General features: G+C 47.7%; 2 protein-coding genes across 7 annotated transcripts in view; one reads left to right on the top strand and one right to left on the bottom strand.

Moving 5' to 3' along the window:
* Positions 1-7,953: 7,953 nt before the first annotated feature.
* On the top strand, positions 7,954-9,912 carry MIXL1 (Mix paired-like homeobox). Its single transcript, XM_045859387.1, has 2 exons — positions 7,954-8,364; positions 9,610-9,912. Exons 1-2 carry the CDS (start codon positions 7,954-7,956, stop codon positions 9,910-9,912), a joined length of 714 nt encoding a protein of 237 aa, XP_045715343.1.
* A 4,673-nt stretch (positions 9,913-14,585) lies between these two features.
* The window catches only part of LIN9 (lin-9 DREAM MuvB core complex component), a 42,420-nt gene continuing 33,002 nt past the window's right edge, over positions 14,586-24,003 (bottom strand). For all 6 annotated transcript variants that reach the window (XM_045817477.1, XM_045817454.1, XM_045817458.1 and 3 more), the window contains 4 exons: positions 21,242-21,367; positions 17,299-17,478; positions 17,047-17,144; positions 14,586-16,037 (listed from right to left, as the gene is read on the bottom strand). In XM_045817477.1, the coding sequence (XP_045673433.1) occupies positions 15,932-16,037; positions 17,047-17,144; positions 17,299-17,478; positions 21,242-21,367 (510 nt within the window). In that variant the 3' untranslated portion in view covers positions 14,586-15,931. The remainder of the gene's footprint in view (positions 16,038-17,046; positions 17,145-17,298; positions 17,479-21,241; positions 21,368-24,003) is intronic.

Genomic DNA, 24,003 nt, shown 5'->3' with positions numbered 1-24,003 from the left:
GAGGAGAGCAAAGCTCAGAGACAGCTGATGGGGGACAGAGGAGAAGACAAGCTCGAGAGCCTGCACCCCGCCTGGGTCGGGACCTGACCCAGGGACTCCCGGCGTGAGGTCACTCCGTGCCCCGTGCACCGGAGGCAGCCAGAGCCTCAGGCGCTTATTCCTGATGAACTGTTCACCAAGCACCAGTGTCGAACACCCCAGGCTGGTGCCCGGCTGGTGCCGGGGCTCAGCTTCCGCCAGTCTCCCAGGGATGGACACAGTGACCCGGTGACCCAGGGCTGCAGTCGGGAAGGCAGGATGTGTAAGCGGCACTGCTGGGAGCTCCCTGCCCCCCTCCCCAGAAGACCCTGGCCTAGTGTTGGGGTCAGGGCTCCACTGGGCTGTCCACACCCACACTACTCTGTGGGACAGAACCCCGGGCCACCCAGCTCAGGTCAGAAACACGGGCGACTGCGTGGGAGGAAGGGAGAGTCCCTCGGGTGGGGCTGTGCGTGCCGCCGGTGTGGCTCGGGGTGTGGGCCGGCACCCAGGCACTGCTCTGTGTGGTGCCCGAAGAGGCGCCTGCTGCAGGAAGAGCCGCGGGGCTAACCCAGGGAGAGGCCGTTCAGAGGCCGGGAAGGGTGCTCCTCGAATAGCCTCTCTCCATCCTGCGCTGGCAGCCTGGAGCCACCCCTCCAGCCCGCAGACTCAAGGTGCCTCCTGGGCTCCCAAGTCCAAGGTGCCCCTGGTCTGCCAGCCACGCTGTCCACTCAACCTCATGCCTCTCGAGGCTCCAGTGGGCCCGGGTTTCTGACCCTCTCCGGACCTGAAGACTGTCAGAACCTCTTCGGGCCCAGGCGAAGGCTGTCGTCCCCAAGGCCCCAGCTCAGACCAGACCTCTTGCCCCAGCCCTTCTTGGAGTGAAATAAATGACTCTCGTCTCCTCCCCCCACGCCACCCTCAGACGCTCTCTGAGCGGGTCTGGCTCCGGGAAAGCGGGGTCTTCCCAGGACTGGCGCGTCCCGGGCACATCCCCAGTCCTTCCAAACCTAGAATGCGTGGCAGATTTCAAGAGTTTAAGAATAACTGCATAACAATAAATACAGATGCTTGAAAAGCATGAAAAGGAACATGGGAAAGCCCCTCTCCCCACTCAACCACCCCCTCTCCCCACAGGTGGGCACACACACAGATTTTGGGTTGCCAGCTGTGCGTTTCTTCCAATGAATCAATCTGAGACATACCGAGAGCCTGTCACAATATCATGGTGTGCCAGGCTCTTGGTGGGGAGGCGGTTTGGACAAACTAATATTACATGTTCACGCCCACAAAGAAATTATATTCAGGTTAGGGAAACACCATTAGTTTCATAGACATGAAATTTATATTTATTATACATATAAAAAGCACACACCCACACGTGTACCTGTGTGCAGGCCCACACACAGGTACATGTACACACACAGAAAAGGTTTCCCGTGAAAGGGCTGACAGCAGCCGCCCTCAGATCTGTTTGCGGGTCTTTTCCTCTTCTCTGTGGTTTACGTCTGATTTCTACAGAAACTAGGACTCCTGTGAGATGCCCGGGAATCCACGGAACTTTGAGGGGCAGATGAGGGCAGGTGGGCCGAGAGAGAGAGAGAGAGAGAGAGAGAGGCCTGTGGTTTGCAGGGGACAGAGGCCCTGAACAGGGTCTGGCAAGGTGGCCAGATGTGGACAGAGTATCAGGAGGAGGGACCAAAGCAGCTTGGAGTGGGAGTGCACAGTGGGTGGCAGTGGACCAGTGGGGATGGAGAGGGGCCTGAAGGGGGAGCGCAAGCCCCGGATTGGTCAAAGGGCTCTGAGGCCAGTGACCTCAAGCCTCCTGGAAACCAACGTGCAAAGGCCTACAGCCATCAGTGCCTGCAGGCCCCCCCTCCCCAGGGACCTCCAGGCTGAGCTGTGCTGGGATAGGTCAGTCCCATAGCAGGCACCATGGAGAACTCGCAACAGCGGGGTCTCCAGCTGCCGTGAACCCAATGCGGTCCTCCCTCCTCTAGAAAGTTGCTGGAGTGGGCTCCTCGGGTCTGCACCACTGGGAGAGCACCCCTGTGTTCCCCCACCCCCTCTTGCCCAGGGCTCAGAGGTAGGTTCCTCCCACCACTTGCACCTCAAAACACAACCTTACCGCCTCCCCATAGGGCTGACCCAGGGGATGTGCACCTGTGGTTGCAGCTTGCAGTCTCTGCTCCCAGACTTACAAAGAAACACTAAACTGACCCTCCAACTGTGGGGGTCTTTGCCACCTTGGCTGACATGACTTCTAGCCCCTTCATCTCAGGACAGGAGCAAACAGAAGAGAAAAGACAGTTCCTGCAGATACCCCAGGACTCATCCCAGAGCCCCCAGAACTTGCACCTGACATCAGGGAGAGGACAGGGGCCTCCCTGGTGAGGGACGGTTTGCTGGGTTCTGTTCTGGTCCTTCGTTTCGGCGAGAGTGGTTCTCCCAGGCGCTGTGTATTTCCACAAGGCAGTAAGGACTGCTGCTTAGGCTCACGGTTTCATGAGAGGCTGCAACATGGGCACAGTCTAACTCCACCATGCCTTCTGCCTTTATCTGCTGGATACTTCTACCAGGAGAAAGTTTTCTTTCTCAAACAGTTTACCCTGAGTTACACTCATACAGAAAGAGCAGGATAAGTGCTTGCTTCCTTCTTCATGCGCCAGAACAAAGGGTTTGTTCCCTAGAACCTCCCAGACATGGCGGTTTTTGTTTTTCAATGATGACTGTGACCTGGTGGGTTTTAGTGTGTCTGATGTGTTTCACTCTATTGCTTTGATTCTTATTGATCCTCAGACTGTCCTGTTTGAGAGCTCTGCCTCCATAGCTTCTAATAGTTTTGTCATTTTCAGATACGACTAAGTATTCCAGACTTCCCAGGTGTTTGGGTAGGACGAGCTATCCCAGCCCAGACTTGGTGTTGCTTCCTCTTCTGTCCAGACGGATGCTGGGAGTTCAGATTATTATGAGAGCTAAGTGCCCAACCGCCTGAGAGACAGGGACAGTTTATTTAAACCTCCGTGTTGGTGGTGTACACTAAAGTGGATCAGAATCTATTTGAGCACGCCCTATTATATCCTACGGCCTCCAAGAATCTGTGTTTGCTGGGGACAGTTCAGGGTGGTGTTTGATATGCCCAGGTGCCTCTCAGCTACGGTGGGCTTCGAATCTCCAGCACAAGGCAACCTTGAAGATGCCTACCCAGTCCATGCTGGCAGGGACACGGAGTCCAGCATTGACCTTAGGTTATTCTGGGTATCAGCTGACACTTTTATAAATTATTTGGGGGCAGAAAAGAGAGGTATGGGCAGATGCTGTGTTCTCCTGACGCCTCTCTCTTTACTTTTCTTTCCAGTGAGGCCTCATGGAAGACCCGTGGTAGGCACTCATTCAATACAACGTCACATCCCCGCCGAGAAAGTCAGAGAGCTCCTGAAGCCAAGTTAGCTTCGCTGTGAGGTTGGAAGAAAATGAAGTGATCAAATGAAGTGGGGTTTACATCAAATGACGATGTTAAAGAGACTTTCTGTGGTATCACAAGCCCGTCACCAGCCAGCGTGAAAGGTCCCTTTTGAACACGCACTGCTTACGAACGCTGCAGTGATATGAGATGTGGCGCCCAGATCCGGCTACGACTGCCTGGTTTGAAAACAGAGGCAGAGTTCCGTTTAAACAGCACCAGTGAGGGTCCACCATTCTAACCCAATGTATGATTTCATGCCAGGTAGACACCTCTTTGTGTCTACGTATAAAAAACTATCAGCAAAGAGAGTGATTTGCCAGCCGATGATATAAAGGCTCACCTGGTGGCGGGGGGGGGGGGGTCTCCCTTGCTCCGAAGCTTTGGGTAGAAAAAGCTGAAAGAAGAAAAGAAGTATAAGAGACACAGCCCGTTGAGTTCAAGATGTATTTTGTGTTTGTTATTTGAATGTATATGGGGTCGCACTAAACCACAAACAAACGCTTCTTAGCACGGATCACTTTCCGGGCACATCACTGCCTTCTGGGGGCGCGTTGTCTCTCAGTCTCTTGCAACCACTGGTTCTGACCTGAACGCCGGGGTCTGAAGAGGCCCGGGCAGGAGGGGAGATGAAATCAAAGCGAGGCCAGGATCAAAGGGGCAGACAGCCCCGGGGTCTCAGGGCGAAAGCAGCGGAGCCACCGACCCCCCCAGGCAGCCTCTCCCCGTCCTCTCTTTAACAAACAGCCGGGGCTCCACGCCGCCCGCCGGGGCTCAGGGCAGTGCAGAAGGACTGACTCAGACAACAAAGAGACCTGGGGAAGAGAGTACTTAGCACTTAGAGAGGACAGGCAGGCCCCTGAGAGATCTGGGGGAGCCAGGAACCACCGTGGTGGGGAATGTGGGGGGCAATGCTGAGGATGCAGGAGAGGACAGCAGTGGACAGTAGCCCCGAACCAGCAGCTCCATCCTCCCCCCTCCCCCTGAGGTGCTTCAGACAACCCCCCCCCCTTTTTTAAAGCTTACTGCTTTCCTACTGCATCTTTACTTATATTTGCTGGCCTTCCCCCACTTCACAGAAAGAATCCTTGAGCCTTGTCTTCTCTGTCACCCTGCCCTCCCCTTGTGTCTATTTCATTTGACAGGCCAAATACAGCTCAGGGCCAAAGCAAACCAAGCGGGCAGCCAGCGAGCCTAGGTGCTGGCAAGGGGACTCCTGTCCTCGACCTTGGCGACAGCGTCTTCAGCTAGCCCCGAACTTCACTTGGCTGCCCCGAAACTGCTTACACTGGCTTACTTTGATTGGAAAAAAAGAGAAAGCCCTACTTATAGAGTCAACTTGAAATAGACTTCAATGTCACAGATTATCTACTTGGGAAAAGTATATTGCAATAATTGCTTTTTAAGATATTGCCCCAAATTGGGCTCTTTTCCATTTTCCAATTTGGGATACAGGTATAGAAGAATTAACAAATTATTCATGGTACATTTGCAGCAGGGTAACTGAGTAAGGAATCTAGAAATTGCATTTAGAGCAAACCACTTACGATTTCATAGGTGTCCGTCAAACCAAAGGGAAGTGGGAAGCTAACTTGAATTTTGAGTGCGTGCACACGTCAGAGCTTCTGCAGAGACCAGCGGAAGCTCCGCTCTTGCTAACCCTCACCAACGAAGACCCCAATGGCACTGGGAAATCTATTCCCGGGGTGAAATGATCTCTCTTTCCAGATCTATGACACTGCACCCTCTGCTTCATTTTTTTTTTAAATTGAGATCTCACCAATTTTCCCACTAATGTCCTTTTTTTTATTTCCTAAGGATCCAACCCAGAATACCACATTGCATTTAGTCATCGAAACACTAGGTTTTAAACATAGACTTACAACATTAATACAGGCACATGATTTAATAAAATAATAACAAAGCTGCACCAAAGGGAATACAGGAAAGACTTCCTCTCCAACCCCTCACTCCCAGTCCCAGCTCTGGGTTTCCATTCTAGGCTATTTTTAGGCGCATGCAAGCAGACACAATTAAAACTTCATTTTAAGCAAAGGGAGGAGAGAAGGGGAAAGGCTGAAGTCTTAATTCAGTATAGATGATAATACCACACAAGCTCTCGGGTAAAGTCATAACGTAACGCTTGTTTAGTTCGTTTGGATCATGATTGAGCCACAGACTGAGTGCGGGAATTTCTTGCCACCAGTGTAAAAGGCGGAGAAAGGCTGTGGTTGCCCCCGGCTGGACGGCCTCCGCAGGCCACCCGCAGTTTCCACGTGTGGTCGGCCGCCACATTCGCCTCTGCAGGTCCATTTTCCGGGCCCACCGCAAAGCAGACCCGCTCGCTCGGGGCCTCGCCAGTGTGCCCAAACAGCAGGGGAGTGAAGCTTGGCCAGAGGCCTCGGGAATTTCCACACAGGCCGGAGAACCCCCAGGACTCCCAGCCCTTGGCAGAGCTTCTGGGTTGCTGGGCCATCTCTGGCTGTCAAACCTTAGCTGGCAGCCAGCAGCCAGCAGCCAGCAGCCAGCTGCCAGCAGCCAGCAGCATACACTGGTTTCCTCCTGGGTTTGGCTTCCTGGTGCTCGTCCCTACAGCAGCGGAACTCAGGTCTGCAGAGATCTGGCCCTGTCACCGCTGCCTGCTCCTGGGAACCTAAGGAGCCCCATGTGCCTGAGAGACAACACCGCCCACACCCACCCCCACCCCTGGAGTGGGGAGGACAGGGGGCTTTGCCTTCTTCCTGAGGCGGCAGGGGACTCCGCGGTGAGCCTGGAGCCATGTCTCGAGGCCAGCCTGGAGCAGTGGCTTTGGAGCCAGTGGGCCTGTCCAGATGGTGAACTCTTTCCTGATCCGTAAAGATGGGACAGAAATGCCTAATTTATAGAAACACACTTAAAGCACGACCTCACACAGGGACGCTTCGGAAATGGCTTTTGAGTTAATGAAAGAATGAAAGAGCACAGAACAATAGAGGGTCCGCCCCGTCCCCAATTCCATATCCTTCTGCCTGAAAGTCCCCAAGGAGCAGGCAAAAGAGTAAGGGAGGAAGGGTGGAGAGAGGGAGAAAGGAAGAAAAGAGGGACGGAAGCTTGGGGCAGATGGAGGGGCAGGCGGTGAGTGTTACTGGGTTGTCTCTTAGAGCCTCAGGGGCCATGCAGGGGTCTGGGACAGGCCCTGACACCCCCGCCCCGCCAGGAGAAAATCGAGCTCAGAATGCTTCCAGCAGCACCCAGAATCCCTCCTGCGGTGACAGCTGGAATGTCCACCCAGGGTGAGAGCATCCAGGCTCTTGCTGAGGTGGCCCTGCAGCATTCTGGAATGGATGGCGCCAGGACGGGGGCCCTGAAAGGCCCTGGTGAACTCAGGGCTCAGGTTCTGGGAGCGGGAAGACCTGGTCTCCTGAGTTCCTCTCCTGAGGCCTCGCCCTGGTCTGTGTGTTCCCTTTCTAGCACGTGCATCCCGGGACAGCCGCTTCCTCGAGGTCAGTGGAGGGGCAGCACAGAGCCTGGTGCATAGTGGCAGGTGTGTCCACCAGTTGCCCATAGACTCCAGTGAGAGAAATGGGTTTCTGCTCCCTAAGATGAAATGGGGAGGTGGGGGGACGACCCTTAAACAAGGGCAAAAAGGTAGAGGCTAAAAGGAGTGGAAACTTCTGGAGCCCCTTTCCATCTCCTCCCTTCCAGCGGGCTGTGTCCTGAGCATCAGTGGACGCCTCCAGAAAGGCCACATCAGCGTCTGCTAAAGATCACCGTACTTTCAAAGCTGCGCGCTCAAGGAATCCTTATTCCCAGGCCCGCGCCACGTTCCAGGCAAAAAAGGGTTGACCCCGCCCCCAACCCCCAGTTCCCCAGGGTGAGCTTACTGCCTCCCTTTGAGGTCCCTTTATCTGCGCCCCCTCCTTCCGAGTCAGGATGTGTTAGGGAGGCTTGAGGAGGTCAGGGGCGGGCTGTTTGACCAACCTGGCCCAGGGTCTAGCACGTATCAGGGGGGGTAAATAAATGCCTTTGAAGATGACAGGCGGGACCGCGGGCAGGGCTCACCACCAAGCCCTGCAACAGATAGGCTGGCCCGAGGCCCCCCGCGCCGAGTGGGTGACCTGACCCCTGGGGGAGGGGGTCGCTGTGCCCCACTGGCATAGGCGGTCAGGGTCCCAGGCCGCCCCTCCCAGAGCACAAGCGTCCCGGGGATGTTGATTGCGGCCCAGGGGCTGGCGGGCGGATGGACGGGGGAGGGCCCGGGAGGGGGCTCCGGGCCCAAGTTCGCGCCTCCCTCCCCGCATCCCACGGGCAGCGGAAGCGATTATTCCCACCGGTGTCTGGCGGGGCCAGGGGAGGGCTCACACCCCGGGAGCCACGGGCCTCCCTGCGTCCACCCCTTTGATCGCCCGCCACCCTGGTCCCCTCCCTGGGCCCTGGGGTCCGTATAACCGTAGCCTGTGCCCTGCTCGGGGGCACACCAGGGTCGCGCAGCGATGGCCGCGGCAGGGTCCCGCCAGTTCCAGCTCGGGGACAGCGCCTCATTCCCGGTGTACCGGCCAGTTCACACGGGCGGGACGCTGCTGCCGCCCCCGGGCCCCGCCTCCGCCCCGCTGCACCCCGCGAACCCCTCGGGCCCGGGCCCGGATCGCGGCGCCCCGGCCGCCTTTTCGGGCTTCCTGGGGAGGGGCCCCGGCCCCGCCGCACTGCCCCCCGCCGGCCGGGACGCGCCAGCGCCCCCCAAAGGCGCGGCCGCCCCGTCGGCCTCCCAGCGCCGCAAGCGCACGTCGTTCAGCCCCGAGCAGCTGCAGCTGCTGGAGCTGGTTTTCCGCCGGACCATGTACCCCGACATCCACCTGCGCGAGCGCCTGGCCGCGCTCACGCTGCTCCCCGAGTCCAGGATCCAGGTGAGCGGCGCGTCGCCGGGGCGCCCTGGGTGGAGGCCCTGGGCCCGGTGCCCGCGCGGTACCTGAGCCGCGGTGACCTCGACTCCAAAGCAGGGACCACATCAGTCCCCACCGCACAGGGACTTGGCGAGGCTTCAGTGAGATGTGACTGGGGGGGCGGGGGGGCTCGATGACCTCTGTTACCGGTAAGTATGATTAGCCGTCCCCCCAACCCCCCCACCGCCGGGAGGCTGGCCGGCTGGCCCCTGGAAATGGTCAGAGAGTAGGTCCTGAGCCGGAAGGTGATGGGAAGTATTTTCCCACTTCTTCCTGGAAGAAGAGGCGGAGGAGGCCCGGCTGGGCTTTCCCTCGGGCAGGAGAGTGGCAGAGGAGAGAGGGAGGGCAGGCCGGGCTCCCCAAGTCAGCCTTGGGCCCCAGGCCACCGTGCTGGCAGGGCTGGGGTCTCGAAGTTTGGTTCCAAAGGATGGAGCACCTGGGGATAGAGCTGGACGCAGAGGAGCTTGTCAGAATGTGCAACAATCGAGTGCAAGGTGCGGTGATGGCTGAAGTGAGACCGGAACCCTGGAGTCCGGTGGTGATGAGACGTGCGCCCCTTGCAGCCCCTTCGTCTGAGCCCCGGCGCGGTTTGAAGTAGGGGCGCTCGTTTCCACCCCGGGGGAGAGGGCGGGCTTGTAGCTCTGCACCCCGTGGGGTCCCTGTGTCTGCTTCCACGGCTGGTGCAGTGGCTTCTTCCTGAGTGGGACACCTTCAGTGTTTGTTGGGAAACAGTGGGCAGAAGAGTGACGTCCATCGAACAAAATACCTCCCTGATGAGTTTGACAAGGAGTACTTGCACTTTAAAAAATTGATTTTCTGAATTATTGTAACATCTATCATCTTTTTAAAAAAGATTTTATTTATTTATTTTTAGAGAGAGAAGGGGGGAGAGAGAGAGAGAGAGAGAGAGAGAGAGAGAGAGAGAGAGAGAGAGAGAGACATCAATGTGCGGTTGCTGGGGGTCATGGCCTGCAACCCAGGAATGTACCCTGGCTGGGAATCGAACCTGCGACATTTTGGTTCGCAGCCCGCACTCAGTCCGCTGAGCTACGTCAGCCAGTGCTTTATCATCTTTAAGCATAATAGTATTGTTTTCCCCCAATGGAAGTGCTTCTGCGCCCCAGTATGGAGCCAGGAGCTGGGGCGTATTAATCGGGAGCTTCTGCTCCGGAGTCCAACCAAAAGCTGGTTTTCTGTCCCCTGCTCCAGGTGTGGTTCCAGAACAGGCGAGCCAAGTCTCGGCGCCAGAGCGGGAAACCCTTCCAGCCTGCAGGCCGGCCGGAGCTCCTCCTCCCCCACCCCGCCCACGGAACTGAAGCCAGACGTTTGCGGCCCCAGCTGCCCGCCGAGGTGGACGTGAACTGCCCACCTGATTCCAGCAGGGTCGGAGGGGGCAGCTCTGACCTTAGCTCACAAGGTCAGCACTGTGAAACCTATTCGCTCCCGGAAGACATTGGTTCAAAACTGGACTCCTGGGAGGAACACATCTTTTCTGCCTTTGGTCACTCCTGAGGATTCTGGAACTCAGGATAAGCTCGGAGGAGCCACGACGGGCCGGCAACCAGGGAGACACGTCAGAATGCGGTCCTTTCTGGCTTCCGTGTTAAGGACAGTGTGAATCCTGATGACGGTTCTGACGTCATCTGTCACCTGGGGAGGCTCCTCCCCTTCGCCTCCGAGCCTGGGCCCCGGCTCATTTGCTTTTCCCTCTGTAATGCGCCCACACCCCACCAGGACTTCTGGCTGTTTCCACCTGCACATCTCCAAACCTGCACGCTCCATTCGGTCTCGATCCGTGTTCCTTCTTGCCGGTTGTGTTATTTTTGAACTGGTTTTAAAAAAAAAACTCATTATCTCAACAACAGTGCCTGAGCTTGACTCAGTTTCCCGTTGGGCTCGACAGCCGCCGTCTTCTCACGTCTCCTGAAAGGTTTGTAGCCTTAAACTGTAATCCAGGGCTGCCCAACCTTCGGGCGTCTCTGGGCCACACTGGAAGAAGGGTTGTCTTGGGCCACACATTAAATATGTTGCGACACATAATCACACACAAAAAATCTCATAGTGTTTTAAGTAAATTTATGGTTTTGTGTTGGGTGCATTCACAGCCATCCTGGGCTGCCTGTGGCCCACGGGCCGCAGGTTGAACAGCCCTGCAGTCTAACCCATCTCCATCTACCGTCAACCCAGCACAAAGCTTTACTGCTTTTTAATTTGGTCTGTCACCTTTACACTCAGCTGTAGCTTCAATGATTCTGTGTCCAGATTATTTCAAGTGCTCCCTGCATCTAGGTTCTCAGCTTCCAAAAATTACTCTATTAGGTCAGATAGGTAAATTGCAAAACAGAAATAAATTTTTGGACTGCTTAATTAAAATACAGAGTTTTGGGTTTGGTTTTTAAAATTGTTAAGACAAAAAGTGTGAAATACATTAGACTTTAACAAATGACTGATTTTAAAAACTTGACATAGTTTTTTTAGAAAGTTAAGCTAAGAGTTGGTTAGAAAAAAGCAAAGTCATGCAAAAGGGATAATAAAGACTCACCCTCAGGACAAAATTTAAAAAAACTGTCGAAGAAAGTTCATTAACTTCTTTAAGTCACATATCCAAAGATTTTAATAAAGCCATATGTGTAAAAGTAAAAAAAGAAAAATTACTGTCTTTGGAAATCTGTAGTAGTCTCCGACTGCTACCAGATTATAGAAACCTTTGGTAACCCCTCAGATACACGACAGCTGTAACCTACAGAGTAGGTGTGGAGACCTTCTTAAGGTGACCCATCCGTGAGTTCTGCCTCTGTCTCAAAGACACTCCTTTCAGCTTCTGGGACTAAACAAATACCTCCTTCAAACACCGGAGAACCCCTTCTCTCTGAAGTCTGACACTTTCGCTAGTTCTAGCTTCGTGCCTTTCCTTCGATCACTCCAACGTTAATTATCCTTAGCACTTGTTACTGTACTTCTATGCAACTTTACTGAATTATTAAATGCTTCCCACAAATGCTTCATTGTAATTCTATTTAAATAATTTCTGTCCTTTAGACAGTGTCTTGCTCCAGAGTTGTTCAGTATAATATATTATGGGGCCATGAAAAAATTTCCAAAAGAACTTATACCAGCAGGCCACTGTGCTGAGAAATTTAACTTGGTTAAAAACATATCTTTGGCTTGATCAAAATCTAGTCTCATGAGTCTTTTGGTTTCAGGAGATCTCTCTATCCCAATTTATACATTAAGAACATACATAAATTACTGTTTCTAAGTCAGCCTGAGATAAGTTATTGTTTTGCTGTTCTGAGGGGTTTCAAACTGCTGAAGGCCAAAGGAAACTGTATGGGAGGTAACCAGAGGAGGTTTCTTTGTAAACTGCACTTTGGAGAAGGCTAATGAAAAGCCGTGGCTAGGGCCAGGACCCGCGTTCGGTGGTTCCTAGGAAAGCCTGAGCCCTGTTGAATGTCCTCCAGCTTATACACGCCAATTGCCCCAATGTTCATAGAGGTGGTGTTCAAACGGCTTGCACTTCCCAGGGTAGCAAATCCACGGTTAAAAGCAACAAGCACATAGTTCAGGCTTTCGCAGCAGACTTGACTTTGGAACCCTGAGAACTGTTGGAAACCACAAATGAGATGGTAAACATTAGCGATTATTTCAAGTGTTGGCCATGTGCCGAACACCATGCTCAGGGCCAACTGCGGGGGCAGCCAGGTGTCACGGGCCTTCCTTTGCATTTAGACGTGTGACATGGCCAAACGAGATACCTTCGCTGAAAGACCTAACACTTTAGAGTCCACTAACGATCACATTTACAAGCAAATCTTGCAATTAGCTTATTAATTGTAGTATTGCATTTTTACTGTTGTTTTCCTCAGGGAACACTTTTTAAAATTTGGTTACATGGATCTTCTAAGAACAGTAGTCTGCACTTCTTTCAAACTCCTAAGAGACCCTAACTGCTACGTGTGTTACAGGCATTCTCTGTTTAGTCCTCACAACTGCCAAATAAGGTCTATTATTTAAAGATCAGGAAACGTAGGTTAAGTAGAGGTTCACAACCACACGGCTAATAAAAATGACAGCCGGGACTCAAACCTAAGAGTAACTCACTCCGTCGCTTACCTACCACCATGTAATGCCTCTATACTGGCCTGGCCTTGTTAAACCTGGACTAGTGATGACATCACAGGTTTAAAGGCAACCCCCTCATTAGAATTTCTACATCCAACTTATTACTGTCTCGTCTTTCAAAGCGATCATCAAGAAAGAACACACTTTTATTCCAGTGCCACTAATGTTAGAGCTCGTTTGAGACCCTCATTTGTTCATCCATTCCACAAATATTCGGTGCCATATCCTAAGAAGCCTAAAACACCAACACAAAAGAACCTATGCATCCCAATGTTCATAGCAGCACAATTTACAACAGCTAGGTGCTGGAAGCAAACTAGATGTCCATCAGTAAATGAATGGATCAAAAAACTATGGTACATTTACACAATGGAATTCTATGCAGCAGAAAGAAAGAAGCAGCTCCTACCCTTTGCAACAGCATGGATGGAGCTGGAAAGCATTATGCTAAGCGAAACAAGCCAGGCAGTGAAAGACAAATACCATATGATCTCACCTTTAACAGGAACCTAAACAACAAAACAAAGAAACAAGCAAAATGTAACCAAAGATACTGAAATAGAGGACAGGCTGACAGTGACCAGAGGGGAGAGAAGAGGGAATTTCAGGGGAATTTCAGGGGAAAAGGGGAAGGGTTTACAGGAACAAGTATAAAGGACACATGGACAAAAACTAGGGGTGGGGGTGGTAATGGGAGGGAAGTGGGGAGGGAAGTGGGGAGGGGTGGGTGGGCGGGCTGGAATGGGAGTAAAAGGCAGACAACTGTACTTGAACAATGATTAAAATAAAAAAAATATATTTGGTGCCTGTGAACAGATGCTTTACCAAGGCCTGGAAATAAAATGATGAGAGAACCAGAAAGTCCTTCCCCTCATTGGGCAAAGAAGGCAGCTGGGATGCAAAAGAAATATAAAATCGCACATGTGACGCGTGCTGGAAGGAACAGTAGGAGGGCCTGGGTGGTGCGTTGTAGCCAAGGGAAGCTTCTGAGGAAGTGATGCTGAAGGTAAGGAGACTGCAGCTGTTACCAAGGTGAGGGAGAGAGGTAGCCAGGGGTCTGCATGTGCACAGGCCCTGGGGAGCGAGGAGCAGGACGGAGAAACTGGTGGGGGAGGCCAGGCCATGCCTGGCTCTGTGGGTCTTGTACAAGTTCCGAATTGTCCTGAGAGCCCTAAGACTTTAGATGGGGAGAACAAGAGCGATTCTGCATTTTAAAAGTATTGCTCAACGACAGCTGCTGGGTGAGGACCAAGTGAACCCTGGCAGCTGATAAAGCAGGAGACGGCTGCAGTGTGCCGGCCAGTGGTGGCCGCAGCTGGGCGGAGTCGCAGTGATGATGAAGCTGGAGAAAGGTGCGCGAATCAAGGGAAAACGTGTGGCAGGCAAATCTTTTGGTAGGTTCTCCACGGCAGCAAGGCAATCTGGTATCTGAACTGATTACAAGCAATTTGGAAGCGAGTCAACCTAACTCGTGGTGTGCTTGCTCCTCGCTCAATCTGGCGTCGACAGCTTTCTTTAGAGCTGCAGGAAGCTGCGAGGCAGTGGCCGTCTCACTCCAATTCACGTACGGACGACCCAAAAGGACAACTTTGGATCGTGCTGACTTCTTCTTCCCCAAACAGAAATAAAATTCAAACATATTTTTGGGCACAGTTCCTGCAGTCAATACGTGATGGCACTGGAAGTCATGGACAGCACTTAAATATGTGCTAAATGAGTGTGATTTAAGTGTGACAAGTAAGCCTTAAGAAATGTAAAATGCAAAAAAAGTGTAAAATATACTTACCTAACGCTAGGCAGGACATATTGAAATGGACCTCTCACTAGGTCCATAGGTAAGACCAGTAACTTATTTGCATAGTGTTTTCCACAGTGACGTAGGGTGGAAGAAAAATCCTCCTTAAGATAATACTGGATGGTATTGTAATTCAGAATAAGTTGGTAATTAATCTGTACTGTTTCCCGTAAAAATAAAAGTTAGTAAAAATTACAGTTTATTAAAACTTCTGAAGCAGAAGGAATACCTATCAGCTTATATTAATTAAATAAAAATGTAGACAATATTAATTTTCATAGATCAATTTATTTAGAATTACAAATATTAAGAATAAAAGATTTATGCTTTTCTTAATTAACATAACAGTTGAGCTAAATATAAACTCTGCACTGAAGTTCTGCAGTGGCACAGAATATGGAAGCATTTTTAAACTATACAAAAATTTCAAATGGAAAATAATCTTGTTTCAGTTTTATTATACATTAACATATAAAAAGCCTCATTTTATGAGACATCTAAAAGAATTAAAGCCACTTCTACAGCTATATCTTAAACTCCAAATCTGAAAACAATTTATTATATTTTGACTTTATAATATTCTATATTAAAACAAAGAGAATTCCAAATACACACTTTTTACAAGATTAACATTTTAGGCAGGGTTTTCCTTAAAAAACAAAACAAGAAACCAAAACCACAACCAAATACAAACCTTTTTTTCCTGTATTTCACAGCACTGGTTATTATATGTTTTCCTTATAAAATCTTTTTACTTTATAAATGGTATACTGTTGGATTTTAACCAGCAATCTGGTTCAAAATTTGTGCAAATAAACAAAAAATACGAAAATAGTGTGTTATCAGTCTTTCCTTTTTTAATAAATCTCATAACAATAGCGCTTTTTGCCCTGAATTGACAGGAAAAGACATGCCAAATCCACTCGCTGAAATTCAGCACTTTGCAAGTTACGTTTTTTTCCTGCTCCTTCATTTTCTTTCAACAAACAAAAGCTTCTTTTATAAATTATGATAAATTAAAATATTTATTATTATAAAACGGTCTACAGAACCATGTCACGTTGCAAGCACAGGCTCCATATACTTGCACAGCCCGTACCTCCCACCTGCGAGGTGGTGCCTTCCTCCGACTGGGGCTTCCCCGATCTCACCACGTTCTTTCGAAGACTGAGATGGCGATCAAGTAAACGAACTGGAGATGTCATGTTCTAGATGGAATTTCCACGCTGCCATGCATGTGCATGAAAAGCCCGTGTTTCTTCGTGTTCTCCGTTACAGTTGTCTGCGTGTGTAGGGTTGAATTCATGCACATTAAAGAAAAGGGTCAATGTATTCTTCCGTGAAATTATGTTCAGACATTTTCAGTTTAAAAGCTACTGACTGATAAACATACATAATACAAGCAATGCTACTGCAGCTGAATAATGAAAGAAAAATAAATATATTGATGGTCAGCAATGCTGGTTCAAGAAGCAGTACAGTATATTAAAATGCCTTATTTGGAGGTCGAAATTTCCCTTGTCTTCCAGCAGCTGGGGTATTTGGTGTTGGAAGCCTACAGAAAGGAAATGAACTTCTCGCAGTGTCTATGCGGTTGGGGTAACAATCCCTTCCTCAGTCTCTGTTGGTGTTGTTTGCTGCAAAGGCATGTAAGTTTCCCATCTGGCTCAGGCCACTCTGAATATGTGCAACATGGATTTCTACGTTATTCTGAAAGCAACTGAAGAAAGAAGAAACATGGTTAACTGCTTTATTTCACTACATTAAAAACAAATTTAATGAGAAAGAGCTTAACGTTAGTTGGGAGACAGCTAAGATAAGGATCCCAGGGAAGGAATACATCTCCCCTTCACACGAGCCCTAATTCTACATCGAAGTCCCTGGAAAAGTACGCTCCAAAGGAGGAGGAGCCAAGGAGTGCTGGAAAGAGGACGGACTCTTTGACTGGGGAATCTCGACTTCTAAGTTAGGCCTCCATGCTAAACCAAAACCTAAGTACTATATGTCTTCTAATTCCTTTATATTAAAAACTCCATGTGAAGTTTCTATTCTATCAGACTGAATACAAATGAAAAGCTCTTTTGCAATTTATTTAAAGGATACAAATTATATACATATTGGGTTGGCCAAAAAGTTTTTTTTTTTTCCTGTAAGATGGCTCTAGTAGTACTTAGTTGTCTTCAACTTCATTCCAAATGATTTTGTTAGACTGCATTATGACAGCTGACATATCAGCAGGCATTTAAAAAAAATCAAAGTCAGTGATTTTTTGGTATGGTCATTTTAATACTGAAAATGGAAAATACATACAACATTTTCTACATATTATGCTTTATTACCTCAAGAAAGGTAAAAGTGCAACTGCAAAGTGAAAAAGACTTGGGCAGTGTGCGGGGAAGGCGCTGGGACTGAGCGGACGTGTCAAAAGCGGCCTGCCAGGCGTGGTGCTGGAGGGTCCTCGCTGGACGCCGGGCCGCGGTCGCGAAGACTGGTGGAGGTTGACAGTGATCAAACCGAGACATCAATTCAGATGGCTGACAACCCAAAATATCCAAACCCGTAAAGTTATTGGTGAAAATGAAATATGTGTCTTCTATTTTTTATGGAAAAAAATAAACGAACTTTTTGGCCAACCCAATACTTCACAACTATGCACAATTCTTAAAACCTGTACTGGAAATCGCTATGAATTTAATATAAAAACCACTAGGGTGCATCTAATGAGTTACCTGATATTAGAAGCATCTATTGTACTCTTGATATCATTCAATGAATCTGTGAGTGATTTGAATTCAAAGGAATTCAGGTCTCCTCCTTCTGCTAGACACTAAAGGAAAAAATATTTCAAAATTTAAGTGGATTACAGTTCAACTACAGACAAGAAAATACCGGACATAATCTATGTCATAATTATTTTAGCGACAAATGAGCAAAGTTTACGTCAGTGTCAAAATGAAGGAAGTATTTTCTCCGAAACACACCTTAATCTGTAATAAAATAGCGGTTAGCCTGGAGATGAGGTTCGTCAGGTTTTCGTTCCCCACACAGGGCTGCCCCGTGGAGGAGTTTGCGTGCCGCACGATCTCCTGCGCCTCCTCCTCGCACCTCCGCCTCATGTCCGTGGGCTGGTCCGCGGGCTGGAGCCCCTGGTCTGGAGCGAGCTGCACGGGACGATGGAAACACAAGGTGCACATTCATGAGGCTGTCTCGTTTGTGTGCTGTGCCTGTTTTCAGATTTGGATTTTTACAAAACCAGCATTTATGACAAAAAGGTGGGGCACTCTTACCTTAGAAGCTTTTTACTCCTAGAATAGTTTTCTAGAGAAAAGAGAATTCTAGGTAATTCTCTTTTCCCCAATGGGAAATTTCCCACATTCCCAAATTCACTATTTATGGCTTATTCCATTTGACTTAACATTTGATCTCTCTCTGTGCATATCTAATTCTTTTCCCTTATACGCTTTTATCCCTAAATACTCATTTGTGTTTTCTCAGTACAAGGATATTCTCTCCCATAAGAATAGTGCAATTATCACACTCAGGAAATTTAACACTGATATAACACCATTTTCTAACAGACTATCGTCAAAGTTCATTAACTGACCGATGATGTCCTACACACGGCTATGTTTCCCCTTGAATGCATGTGGTTGTCACGTCTCTTTAGAGTCTTTTATTCTGGAACACTTCCGGAGTCTTTCACGACCTTGATCTTTCTAAGAAGCACCAGCCAATTATTTTGCACAGTCCCCTCAGCGGGGGTTCGTCTGTTCCCGGAGACTCACTGAGGCTGCGCAGTCCAGGTGGGAGCTCAAGGACAGCGATGGCTGCTTCCTGGGGCCCCGTGATCAGGAGGCGGAGGCACTGGCGCTGACCTGTCCCGTCACATGGTGTCGTCTATGACCGCTCGGTTAAGGCAGGTAAGTGTCTGCCCGATTCCCCACAGAAAGTACTTGTGACGGGATGTTTTGAGGCTCGGTAAAGATTTTGTTCCTCATCAAATTTTATCCGCTACTTTTAGTATCTGTTGATGATTCTTGCCTTTACCAACTTTTCCTACAATGGCTGACAAATGGTCTTTCTCATTTTTATTGTTCCTTTTATGTTCATTAGTGGGTATTTTTCTGAAAGAACTTTTCCTTAAAAATTAGTTAATTAATTATTAGTGGACTCATGGACCACATTTTATTCAGTGGGTTATAATCTCTTCCTATAATCACTTATGCTGAAGCTCGAATGTCCCAGATCTGGACAGTGGAAACCCTGTCAAGCTGGATCCTTTTGATATGTCCCCTTGTTCTGGGGGCACATTTTACTTCCTGCCACAAGGAGATGGTCCAGGCTCGTCTTCCACTTTCTCTGTCCTAGCTCTGGAACCAGTCCCTTTTCCAAGGAGCCCGGCTTCCTTTTATCGGAGAGCAGCGCTCAGAGACCGAGGCTGGGGTGCGAGCTGTGGCCCGTGAGTGCGTCGGGGTGCCGTTGCTCTAGGCTCGCTCAGCACGCCTCCACACTCAGTGATGGTCATACTGTAAAAATAACCGTGAATTCATACAGATTGCTGCCTATTTTAATCTAATCTGACGACCCACGGGCTCCGTCTCGTCTTCCCCTTCTTCGCAGGGGCAGACCTGACTCCCGTTCTTCTCGGTACACTGGTTTACTCGTCCGCTCAGTCCTGGAACACAGAGTCTCAGAGCTCTCATCCTTTACCGCTGTGAGAGAAACTGCACCAACTGGAGTTCGATATTTGTTTAAAGTCTGGTTTACAGGGTATACAGCCAAAATGCTGTGGCAAAGTTACGTGGATTCACGTTGTCCCCTCAGGTGTGTCCATGCTGTCCCTTTGGAGTGCGGTCAGGCTCATTTGTTTGTATTGCGTTTACCCATATTTGCTAGGGAAACAAACACTTAGAGAAATATCAGTCCTTCTCACTCCCCCACCTCCACCCCCACCCCATTCCCAGATTGTAATGGTTTCTGGCTTATCCTTCCTGTGTTTTTGAAAGACGAAGCAGATACATGTGTATTTTATTTCTGCTTACCCGAAAGGTAACACACTATATGTACTTTTTTGTATGTTACCTTTTTCACTGAATACGTCCTGGAGGACCCGCATCAGTAAATGCAGCGCGTCCGGGCTCGCTCTGACAGCGGCACAGGGCTCCACTGTGTGGACCGCTAGACATTAGATTACTGAGGCCCTGGGTCTGGGCATTCAGGACTTGTATCATATTTTGTAATTACCAGTAATGCTGCAATGAGTAGCCTTGTCCTTTAACACTTGCTTAAAAAATTGCAATTGAAGTTTCACATCAGTACATGAAAGTTCACAAATCATGAAGTATATGGGTTAATGAATTATTACCAATCAAGTATGCCTGAGAAACCAGCACCTAGGTTGAGAAAGCGAGCATCGCTGGCCCCTCGAGGCCGTCCCGACGCCGTCTCCCAATGTAATCCTCTGAGCGTAACAACCGCCCTGACTTCAGGCATCACAGACTGGCTTCTGGTGGCTTTTGAGCTTTACATAAATGGAATCACCCATTATACGCATTTTCTTTTGTGTCTGGCTTTATCTGTTCAACATTATATTTGTGAGTTCACCCATGGTGCTGCGTGTAGTTGAGTTCATTCATTCTCATTGCTGAGTAGTATTTCATTGTATAATTTTATGACAGTTTATTGATTTATTCTAATACTGATGGGTATTGAGTGATTACTAATTCTTGGCTATAATGAACAGTGATGCTATGAACATTCTCGTATACACCTTTTGGTAAATATCTGTTCACATATATGTTAGGTATATGCTTAGGAGTAGAATTTCTTAGTCACAGTGTCCTCTCTGATATATTCCTATTTCAAAATCAGTATTGTACCTCCACAAGAGTATTCTGAAAATTAAGTTAATTTTTCTTCATTAGATAACGAGCCTATCACAAATGACGTTGTGTAAAGAATGAAACTATACAAAGAGACTGATGAGCAGCCCACTGCTGCTGCACGACTGGCTCTGTTCTATCAGCTCAGCTTGCTCGGCCTGCAGCTCTCACAGCAAGCAGCTGGCCCAGAGGGAGAAATGCATTGGCTAGAACAGCACGTTTTGCTATGGAGTATGTGATAACTACTAGAGAAAAAACTGATGGCTGGAGGAATGAGTAAAATACACTCAGAGTCTAGTTGAGGGTCACCACAGTTCATTTCCCTCAGTTTAATTATCGTGTATTGACAGTATTGCCATGGCCGACATATGGGATTCATCAATGAGGCCAGTGTCCTAGAAACCTAACTGTTTAAGAATCTCATATCACAAATAAATGTGGCTTACTGGAAACATGAAACCTCTAAGGAAAAAATAACTGCAGGAGCATTCTAAACTCATCTCAATCATTTAATTCAAATTTTAGGTGAAACGATCGAACCACATTCAAATACACAATTTTACATGCATGATAATGATAATTCACAAACAACCCTATAATCTATGTGTCTGTAGTTCGACAACTCACAGTTCTAATGGAAACTTTAAAGGAGGAAGAAACAAAATTGTATACACAGCATGATCATAACCTAGTGAGAAAAAGCATGTAAAAAATCGATATATATAAATAAAACCAAGGACAAGTAAATCAAAATACGGTCTTTGGAATAATAGAATTAAGAGTAACTACTTTTCTAAATTTTTTTGCTGTGCTGTATCAGTCATAATCCAAACAAATGATAAGCTCACTTGGATGTAAAGCACTCTGTGACACTGATGTTATAAGGAATACAAATACATAAAATATGGTTCTGCCAAAGGATTTTTTTGAAGATATTGGCTTAGTTTGGATTTCCTAAAATGTAAAGGTAACAGTATTAAGCTTCAAACAAGAAAGTGTAGAGGGCACAGCCCCTCAAGGGAAATTCGTGCAGGTCACCCACCTCATAGCAGAACTGCTGAACTTTATGCAAAACTTTGTTTAGGTCCTTGTTCAACTGTTCGAGCTCCAGAACAATGGTCGCATACCTCCGCTGAAATTCAATGCCAATGGGCAGGGAATATGATTTCTGAGAAGAAAAGAATCAGATTTGGATGAGGAATTTTTTTAAGCAGTGCAATTTCAATGATCTAATAAGAGGTCTGACTTACCTGGTACCAACCAAAGGTCATTGAAATTGTCAACACTCAATGACATCTTCTTGTGTGCACAACATTATGTATTGCTTGTTTGTTTATTTTTTAAAGGATTTTATTTTTATTTATATTTAGAGAGAGAGGAAGGGAAGGAGAGAAACATCAATGTGTGGTTGCCTCTCATGTGTCCCCTACTGGGGACCTGGCCTACAACCCAGGCGTGTACCCTGACTGGGAATTGAACCAGCGACCTTTTGCTTCACAGGCCCACACTCAAGCCACTGAGCTACACCAGCTGGGGCTATTTTTGGAATTTTCATTTGGTCCTTCTTACTGCTGTAGTTTCCAGTCCTCATCTAATAGTCTCATTTTTTTTCTAGTATCTTTAAACAAATTAAGCATCTAAAATCTATGCCTAAAAATTCCATTATCTAGAATATGTCAATTGTCTATACTTTCTTTCGGTTTTTGTTAGGGTTATCATGTCTCCCATTGTGTCTGGGATTTAAAATGGAGTGTTAGACACTGTATGTTGAATATTGTGGAAATAATTTGAGATCTAGTATGATGTCATATTCCTTAAAGAGGGCATAGTTACTTCTGGTGGGCTGCTTAAGGCCCTAGAGTTCTAGAATCTCTTAGTTCAGTTTCAGAGACATGACAATCCGAAGCTTCCATGTTCCAGGTTCCAACCCAGAACACGGAAGGTGTGCCAGCTTCTCCTGACCCTTGGTGGGACTTTGGACTCTGATTTTTTGTCCTCCCTACCCTTGTAAGCCATTCAAGAATGCGACTCAGCTTCTAAGCCATCTTTTTTGAAACTTGCAGAGCCAGACTTCCCCTTCTGAGTTTACATCTTTTCCCAGATTCTGTCCCTGTAATTATTTAATGCCTGGTTAATACTCCAGTGTCTTATTTTTATGTTTTATTCCAGAGGAAACAGTTATTCTTAGCTATTTGAATTAGAAAGGTTAATTCAGCATTGGCTGGTGTGGCTCAGTGGATTGAGCATGGGCTTGAGAACTAAAGGGTTGCTGGTTCAATTCCCAGTCAGGGCACAAGCCTGGGTTGCAGGCCAGGTCCCCAATTGGGTGCACACAAGAGGCAACCACACATTGATGTTTCTCTCCATCTCTTTCTCCTCCCTTCCCCTCTCTCTAAAAACAAATAAATCTTTAAAAAGATACGAGACAACGTATTAAAAAAAAAAAAAAAGGCTAACACAGATCACCTAGTCTACCATTACCAAAAGCAAAAGAAAGCCTAATTTTTCCAAAATGATATGTTCAAATTCTTTTAGAAATGTGTCTGTTTCTTTAGAAAATGTGTCTATTTTCTCCCGATAATGTGGGTAAACGCCACATTTAAACTCTGTGACTGGGTTGAAGAAGGGACAGGAAGAGGCAGACACTGAATCGATGTCTTCTTCACGGCCTCCCATATCTGCCCTTCTCCATCACGCGTGCGGCTCTGGGCCTGCGGCCCCGCCGGGGCTCCAGTGTGCAGCCTTCAACCGTGGTCTTTGTTTCGTCCAGTGCGTCAGGGAAATTTAAAAAATCCTTCATACCTTGTTAAATATCTGCTTCCATTTATCCTACTTACTCCTTTTGTACTTGTTCTGTGTGAAATTATAAGGGCTAGGAAGAGAAGTGTTCAGCCTACCACCTTAAACTAGAAGTTTCATGAAACCTTTTAAAAGTTCAAACACGCCGACCCAGCCATTCTGCTGTCCAACGATGGAGGCTGCAGACAGACCCAAACAAACGCACAAAGCTACATGGACACGAGCATTTACTGCAGCCCCGTTTTGGTCAAGTAATGGAAACGACCCACATATCCATTAAGGGATTATTTAGTTGATGTACAATACAGAAATTTTAAAAGACTGAGATAAGTTTCTAATGACAGGATTCCATTTTTGTCAGAGAATAATTTTCAAGACCATATGTGATAGTCGTATGTACTTCCTCTGTGTATGTGCATATACATCCACAGAGGAAGAAACCTATATGCTAAATTTATAGTCTATACTAAACTGAATAGCATTTATTTACAGGAGAGCCATTATAAAGAATTGTTTTCTTTATTAAATAGTTTTATAATATTTGAATTTTTATAATAGAAGTTATTTTTAACCACAAATAGAAGTTATTTTTAACCACAAATAAAGCAAAACAAATAATAAAACATATTAAAACAACTAGATTTCTACAAAGTTCTCATATGCCAAGAAGCCAAAACAACATCAAAACAGGCCTCTATGTAGGAGAAGGTAACACTGCTCGGAGTGGGGTAGCTCAGTGGGTTGGGCACTGTCCTGCAAACGGAAAGGTCACTGGTTCAGTTCCCAGTCAGAACACAAGCCCAGGTTGCAGGCCAGGTCCTGGGTTGGGGGCATGCGAGAGGCAACCAATCAAGGTTTCTCTCGCAACATCGATGTTTCTCTTCCTCTCTTTCTTCCTCCCTTTTCCTATTTATTTATTAAAGAAATACAATTACTTATTTAATGTTTTCAATTTTTGATAGCCTATTCATCCGATAATTTCATATCAAGCCTAAATGAGTTAAG

Source organism: Phyllostomus hastatus, unplaced genomic scaffold (genome assembly GCF_019186645.2).
Source record: "Phyllostomus hastatus isolate PE091 unplaced genomic scaffold, TTU_PhHast_1.1 phas_contig_148, whole genome shotgun sequence".
Classification (NCBI taxonomy): domain Eukaryota; kingdom Metazoa; phylum Chordata; class Mammalia; order Chiroptera; family Phyllostomidae; genus Phyllostomus; species Phyllostomus hastatus.
The sequence above is the reverse complement of the archived record's forward strand: the minus strand, read 5'-3'. Positions and strand labels throughout refer to the sequence as shown.

Excerpts from the sequence above, each read along its gene's own strand:
- MIXL1 (XM_045859387.1), top strand. The coding sequence starts at position 7,954 with ATGGCCGCGGCAGGGTCCCGCCAGTTCCAGCTCGGGGACAGCGCCTCA. Across the intron at positions 8,365-9,609 it reads TCCCCGAGTCCAGGATCCAG|GTGTGGTTCCAGAACAGGCG; the intron begins GTGAGCGGCGCG and ends CCCCTGCTCCAG.